Source organism: Homalodisca vitripennis, chromosome 5, assembly GCF_021130785.1.
Source record: "Homalodisca vitripennis isolate AUS2020 chromosome 5, UT_GWSS_2.1, whole genome shotgun sequence".
Lineage (NCBI taxonomy): Eukaryota > Metazoa > Arthropoda > Insecta > Hemiptera > Cicadellidae > Homalodisca > Homalodisca vitripennis.
In genome coordinates this window covers 564191-572500 of record NC_060211.1, presented here as the reverse complement: position 1 = coordinate 572500, position 8310 = coordinate 564191, and the positions used below count along the sequence as shown (strand labels likewise).

The window sequence follows — 8310 nt, the reverse complement described above, 5'->3', positions numbered from 1 at the left end:
TGACTGAGCTTGTGACAAAGTGTGTAACTGAGTGTTTGACTAAGTGTGTGACTGAGCGTGTGACTGAGCTTGTGACAAAGGGTGTAACTGAGTGTTTGACTAAGTGTGTGACTGAGCGTGTGACTGAGCTTGTGACGAAGTGTGTAACTGAGTGTTTGACGAAGTGTGTGGCTGAGCGTGTGACTGAGCTTGTGACTGAGCTTGTGACAAAGTGTGTGACTGAGTGTTTGACAAAGTGTGTGACTGAGCGTGTGACGGAGTGTATTGTAGCAAGATTCTGGCGGAGAGGCTTCATGTCAAATCTGAACTGTTTATATTATTATTGTAACGATGTTTTAAATGTTGGTATTGCAAAAATGTTGATGGGACAATAATTAATCTATAAATTTTAGTAATATGTAGGAACACGTTTATGCGTGGTAAGGGATTAGCGTTGTTGTCGGCGCGCGTCTTACCGTACTTCGGTCTGGTTTAATGTATCTTAGAATTTACAATATATTTTTCATTTAATTTCAATAGAAATATATTATCATGAATCTGGCAGGAGATTTGGTATAGTTTAGGACTACGTTCGCTCACATTATCATGCATGGGTTATCAGGATAGTCCTACACGATGGCTTATATCTTCTCCAATAGTCTTCACAATATGATAAATAACGCCTCCGACAGACAAATGGGCAGATAGAATGCTACATATCGGATTCCAGTCATATATTTCTCAATAAACTCTTGTCAGCAAAGTAAATATTAAAGGATTCGTTCAGTAACGGATGCAATTCAGTAATCGCTTATAAAAACTGTGGATCACATACGATTGTTTGAAAACATATATTATAATAAAAGTGGAAATCTGTGTGCATCCCATCACAAAACTAACCTTTCCGATACATGCAATTTGATACCTGCCTCACGTATGTCGAGCAAAATGTCCTTTCTCCATTCGAATTGAAAGCCATACGACAACGTAACCCGCTCAGGAGACGGTTCCTGTAACACAAAGAAGAAGAACTTGAGAATAATTGTCTGCATAATGATAAATAAACAATACATTTTTGCTCAAACATAAAATATCCCTTCCTATCGCAGGTGGGAAAAACTGGTGTCGCTGTGTATAAAAATATCTGATTTTCGATTCATTAATTGTTTTGAAGTTTAATTTGTAAAACCCTTGCACATACTTTAAATACTCCCACCCCTGTTAATATTATGTTTCCCTATGTTCTTGGGACTAAATTCTTGGTGGAATAATAATCTAATTGGTTCTTCTAGTAGTTTTCTCTACCTTGAGCTTTGTAGCAATTTTACAGTGCACCGGTTACCACCTCGCACGCCTTCTCTGTAAGTAAAATTTTAAAGTTTTTAATATAAATTAGTCCTTTCATGCGAGATTACTATGTGAACTCATTATAATTAAATAACTAAGGCATGATGATAATTTATTTGGTATATTAAAACAGATGGCGATGGTGATGATTCTAGTGATGTCCTTCTAACGAGACCACGTCGTCATGATAAATGTCTAATACCGTCATCATCGAGTTCTTTAATATGAGAATGATTATTCTTTGAGGACTACCTTGATGTTTTTTTCCTTTCTATGACTACAACTGTAGTTTCGAGCCAATGTGCTAATACCACGGTGTGTGAGTCAACATAATGTGAAGAGAAGTCATTTTTAAGTTGTACTAAATGATTAAAATCGTAGGCAAAAGAACATAGGAACCGCCAGACCCACCCACCATGATATCAGTTAGGTTAATTATTACTCTATTTTTGCAGCAACGTGGTAATACTTTTTATTTTAACACCTAAACGTAGTGCCTGTACGTTTTATTTGACAGAATTAAACTTATAAGTAAACTTTGCAATACATATTATTTATTAAAACTACCCCATGTTTTTCGTCCATTTGGTACAATGTAGTACTTACTTTAATGCTCGTAATTTTATAGTACAATAACATGTTTTCCTAGCCAGTTTCATAGTCATTATCATTCATATTATAAAATTAAGATTATAATTTTGGTATTGATATTAGCATTTGCGCTCTCAAACACAAACAGCAACATTATCCAACCGTTATATGACTAGATTGATTTATGAATAGAAAGGGTTAACTATAAATAGAATATTATATTCTCACATTTATAGAAAGTTATTTTGTACATTTTTCAAAGAAATTAAAAAATTTTCTGTTCAATTAATTGTATATTTATGGTTTGCAACGCTTAGAAATGGTTTAAAGCTTTATGCTAAATTACAAAAACCAAAGTTTACTGAAGCACCGCTATATCCCAAATAGGTATATTTAAATCACAATAGGGCAAGGAGTATTTTATGAGTATTTTGAGTATTTTATGTGCCTAGACTAGGTAAAGCATAAACATGAGACTCGGAGGTGGTGGAGTCTGTATTTTTAAATATGTGAGATTTTATGTTCATAACGTAATTATCAGTTTATAATTATTCAGTATAATATATTCATGTCAATTATTAATGATGTAGTATTTAAATAGTACATACCCGCGGCCTTAAGCGTAATTTTATGTTTAATAAATGAAACCTCATAGGCATTAAATGGCATATAAAACACTCAAGATATGTAGTCGGAATGATATTGAAAACATTTTCTCATTTCAAAAACAAATATAATGAAAAATGCCTTTATTAAAGAGGTGGTAATGGGATGTACTAATCCATTTGAGAATAGTAGGGTTTTTAATTTGGAGAACAGTATTTTGGGGCCTAAACTCTAGAACGAAGCAGATTTTATAATTACAAAGTAAGTATAACAATATTGAGAACTGTAAGGATAGGTTAAGAAATACATTATTTTATGAGTAATATAGCCTCAAAAATTGTTTCATATAAATAAGAAAAATACACCTTTTAGCCCTTTTTTAGTTTTTGTTTCCACAATGTAAATTTCAGATTTGAAGAGTATCTGAAGATGGACTGTTCGAACTCGAAATATAGATTGTGGAAATAAAAAACTAAAAAAAGTGTTTAAAAAGAGTGCTCTTCTGAAATAATTCTTTTTCTCCGCAAAGTAACATTTTGTTTTTGTTGACTATTGGTAATGATATACATGACAATACATTCTCTAATTATTTTAAATATTCTTTACTAAATCACAGTTCATTAAAATTGGCATTCAATAAAATAATTTTGAACCAATATTCAAAGAAATGAGGTTTAATGACAAATTTATTACATTTGTTGTTACTAAGTAAAGTTTAAATTAACCTTCTTATTTTCACATGTAAACTTTATGTTACAGGCAAAACTTCAAAGCTAAAATTGTAACTATACTATGTTCCTTCCTAAATTATTTACTCCAAACCTTTAAATCTTGATATATTAACTTATTCTTACTGTTGAATATTACATACATAATATTTAACTTTACTTGAACAAAATCTTGCTTGAACTATTTATAACCTGCAATAGTGCGTTAATAATTTAGCTAATCTTGCAACTTCAGTAATAAAGATGTATTAAAATGATGCAGCATTCAATGTAACAAAATTAAATTGGTTAACAACAAATTGCTCTTACAAAATGCGTAATTTTAATATAAAATTTCCCTATTTGCAAAAGTTTCCATAGAGAAGGTTTTTGGACACCAAAACATTTTGACACAACAAAATGATACGCCAAAGATTGAAAATACCGCAGGATTCGCAAGTCAGAGCCTAGAGTACTGCCCTGTCCCTGACTTACATTAGCTCATAACCGAATCATCTAACTGGTATACTGACATCCAGTTATAAGTCTGAAGAAATCAATTTTGCACTGTTTCTACCCTATCGGAATAAGTTATCGTAGTCGAATTCCAGGCAAACAGATATTTCTGTATCATTCTTTCTTGATCTTCATCTTGGTTCTTCTGCGGATACTTTCTTGAGAAAACACTTTTTAAATTTACCTATGCATTTACAATTCTAATTTTAACCTCCCATAGCTATTTATTTATTAAATTTATAAACTTACATGTGGCGTATGCTGCAAGAACATCTGAGGTAAACCAGCCCTGTAGATGTAATCAGCCATAGGGTTAAATTAATAGTCTTCGATAATTTTATACATTCTGTTAGAATACCTAAGTGAATAATATCGTATTTACCAATGATTTCGATCAAAGATGTTATTCGTTTTCATTTTTGACTATAAAGAACATTTAAAGCGACGGCCCTAAATTTTATTGTGATAAGTAGCTCCAAAAATCAGTGTTAAAATTCATCAATAGGTCAAGTTTTTTGGATTTTATCGAGACCTAAAAATTGCGGTAATATCGAGTAAGTATTAGGTATGTGAAACGTGCTTGATATGCTTTATAAATATTCTTTCTCTCTTCTCATTCTATTACTGTTTAATTTTTTAATCTGGACATTTAAAAACTATTTTGTACTTCTGTGAAATGCATAAAATAAATTAACTTATTCTTGTTAAAATTAATTACTTTGCGCTCATCGACGACTTTCATTCTACTACGAGAGCACGTATCGTTTGAAAATTAACTTAAATGTTCCAATAAACCTAATTATTTAATAACAAAATTAAATACAACCTTCATAAGGACAATGAAAAGTTTGTATAAAAAGTTTTATGTTATGAAACAAAATAATATTGTTACAAAGAAAGACAATAAATCCGTTGGTGGAATAAGAAAGATTATGGACGAGACAAAGGATTCATTACAGACTACATCCCACATTGTGGCAACCCGACTTTTTACAAAAGCAACTGGTGTGCTATACCAAGTCCTATTACACATCGCCTTTCAAGTAAAGTCACTTTCTATTTATTTCGGTTTGCAGGGCTTATATACGTACAAAACGATTACTAAGAACTAAATGAGACAAAATTTAAATTCCTAACTGAAACCTCTTCTCCCGTATATTAATCATAAATCCAAATGCAACTTTCTCATATATACAAGTTCTATTTTAATATAACTTTAAGGTCATGTTAGTAGAAAACTTAATGAGCTAATATTCTGGAGTCCATTTTTAGATTGCCAGTATCAACAAATTAAAAAAGAAATGAAATATTCCGTTAAACTCAAATTAAAACTCTGAAATATTACAAAAATTTTAATACTTAGTTATACCAGAAGATCACTTACTAGAAGTCGAAAGTATAGTAGCGTTGACTATTGTTTGAAGAAAGATAGTTGTTAATTTTCATATAAGAACTCCGATTGTATTGTATTGTAACCTTGTTGTATCGTATACAAACACCGGACATATAACACAATATCGTTGATATTTAAAACTATTTGCAAGTGCAACAAAATTTTAATAATAAATAATTGTCTATTATATGTTTGAAAGAAGCAATGAAATTCCCTATAATATGTTAGTTGGTTGTCCTATAGAATGAAACCAAATATAAGGTAACCAAAAAGATGAGCCTATCAATCTGAAACCAGCCTAAACCTGCAGTATCATGCTATTCGAGAAAGATCACCTATAATATACTATAATGTAGAGATTTGCGGCTCAAAACTATTAAGGTTGATATAAACAGGAGTTTATGGCCATGATTTTCACCGTGTATACAGCAAGTTCATTGTTTTCAATTTAACTGACCTATGACGTCATAAATTGTGGGCGGGCTCTGTATTTTTGAAACAGAAGTAGGCATATTTTAGGTCAATATTATTACACTGTGCATAGTTTAGAACCTCAGACGTTAAACAAAATTTAGAATTTAATATGGTTTTTATTTTAGGTCTTGTGCTTGTATGAGCATTTCTGTTTCTAATAAATTATATTTTCGATAGCATGGTTGAGTTTTCCTTGTCGACTTGATTAAAAATCTACATACACAGGTCTGAAAGCCCACCTTGGCCATAAAGGTTTATTTTTGGCATTGTAACTTTCGTCCGGTCTAAGATATTTCCGGTACCACCATCGAGTTAGCTTTTTTAACTAATCAAGAAAGTACGAGTATACGCATGTGCATTTTTTTAAAGTCTACTTCTGTAAAAAAATTATAATGCTTAAAATAACAGGTTATTACAAAAACACATTTACGTTCCGCTGATGAACCCAAAAATAGAGCCTTCAGGAGCAGTAGGGCGTAGCGCGATTTGATTTTTGAAATAGGAATGGGAAGGATATTTGTTACCCACGAATCCTTAAAATGTCAACGTAAACTTTAAATATTATCACTCTAGTAGCTTTACGTGATTGAGTATCACCACACACACACACACACACACACACACACACACACACACACACACACACCACACACACACACACACACACAAAGTTTAAAAAACTTAAAGGTTTATTTATATTTATGTTTAGAAGAATACAGAGGAAACAGTGTATTTTATAAGAAAACACAGACAACTTTGCAGCCGTTTGCGATTTTTTAAGTCATCGCCGGAAGAAACTGCTTAATGAATGAAATTGTTAACGCTAAGTAATTATTTGTAAATATTTTAACTATTCCTTTCTTTATTTTTATATTCTGTGATTGATATAAGATAAGTAACATACCTATATTAGAGAATTCGAAAGCATTTATTTGTTAAAATTATCTAATGCACTCACAAATTAAAGAAATAAACTATATTATTTACTAGATCAAACTTTTAATTTCTTTCGTCTTAAATTAGGTTGCGGCTCAGAGTCACTCATGAAAAAGTGTAACGCCCGGTAACGTTACGATGCCCGTCCAGTGGGTCCGCCGCACGGGATCCGCACGGGATAAAGCAGATAACTGTGGGTCCGCCGCACGGGATAAAGCAGATAACTATGTTTATTCGTGAAAATGTGGAGTGCTTAGATTCGTCATTTATAACAACTACAACAATAAAGGTAAATAATTGTACACTGATATTTCATTATCGTAAACTATGATTGATTGATTAATTGTTAGATTGACACAAAAGTTGAGAAACTGAGTTTATAGGTTATGTCATACTATTGACAAATGTTGATAGTGTTAAGTAAATTATTAGTTTAAATCACTCTGCAATCAATCGTAATTCAGTCGATTGAGAAGAAACAGCGCGTATTGCTAGTCAAACATTTAAAATAACAAATTATAACCTCTAACCTGTCATAACAGTGCGACCAAACAAACGAACTAAACCGACCAATCACCACGCGCGGAGTTAGAATTTAACTGTGTTTAGCAAGAATTTCAAATTCCAATTTTAGTAAATGTTTTATTCAACTTTACCATTTACAATAACAAACTTTAATTAATTTCAAATTATGTACAATGTTTTAGTAAACAAAATATATTTCTATAGTTAAAATTTGTGCAATTCTTATTTTCATTCAATTCCTTGTTCCTATTGTGCAATTTAATAATATTCATATCAATAAATATTCTACCGAGAAAAATACGTTGTCACGTAAAATCTTCGCCGTAAAACCGACTTTACAGGCAACCATAATTTTTTTTTTTATGTGAAACGTGTCCTGTATTGCTATAAAATTACTGATCATAAGTGATCTTATATATAATACAAAAACTCAACAGTACGTACAAAATAGGAGGAAACTGTATAATTCAATTAATTCTAATGGGCAATTTCAGTAGATCAATTTATATCATCTGGCTAGTAGGTGTTGTAAGAGAATAGCTTAAGAAAATAATATTCCTCAAATGACAAAAGTTTTCTTTGGCTTTTGTTGTTTTAAAGTGTGTTACGCAACTTAAGATTTGTCTTAAAACCCATAGAATGTTCAAGAGAAATGTTTAGAAACCATTAAACCAATTTTACAAACAATTCAACTCAAAAAATTATAATTTGCATAAAGATACTTTTAAGATATGAAACAAATGTAATATGAAGTCACTTAGTATTTGTTTATTAACTTTTTAACAGTTTTATCTCTAACATAGTTCATCTCTCAAGTAAACCATTTGCTAAGGTGTCTTGAACTCAGTTTCAGTAATTAGTTTCTTGCACACAGCTTCCGTCACTCACCAGGAGGATGTGGACTCCAGTGTAAACTCTGCCATCAGCTGTTCTTTCATCTAACTTTTAATTAACGATCTCATTAGTGTGAACAACGAGAGATAACATTAACATGATAGAGTTATTTGAATCGGTAATTAATGGCTGAAAAACAATATTCGTGGGATAAATTACATAACATAAGTTTTGAATATTTTTCAAATAGTTTGCTAGTCTCAACTGATTTATAAACCTTCCCTTGCATTTTAAAATGAACAAATATAAATGTATCAAGAGATAAAAATATGTACATATCATTTTTAAGAAACAATGCCAAAATTAGTAAAACTTGGGATGTTAGATCAATTACAACCGAAC

General features: G+C 31.3%; 1 protein-coding gene across 1 annotated transcript in view; it reads right to left on the bottom strand.

Annotated features, from left to right (window-relative positions):
• Positions 1-8012, bottom strand: part of LOC124363333 — a 62056-nt gene extending 54044 nt beyond the window's left edge. Inside the window, exon 1 of the mRNA XM_046818581.1 lies at positions 7963-8012. Within this exon, the coding sequence (XP_046674537.1) occupies positions 7963-8012 (50 nt within the window). The remainder of the gene's footprint in view (positions 1-7962) is intronic.
• Positions 8013-8310: the final 298 nt, after the last annotated feature.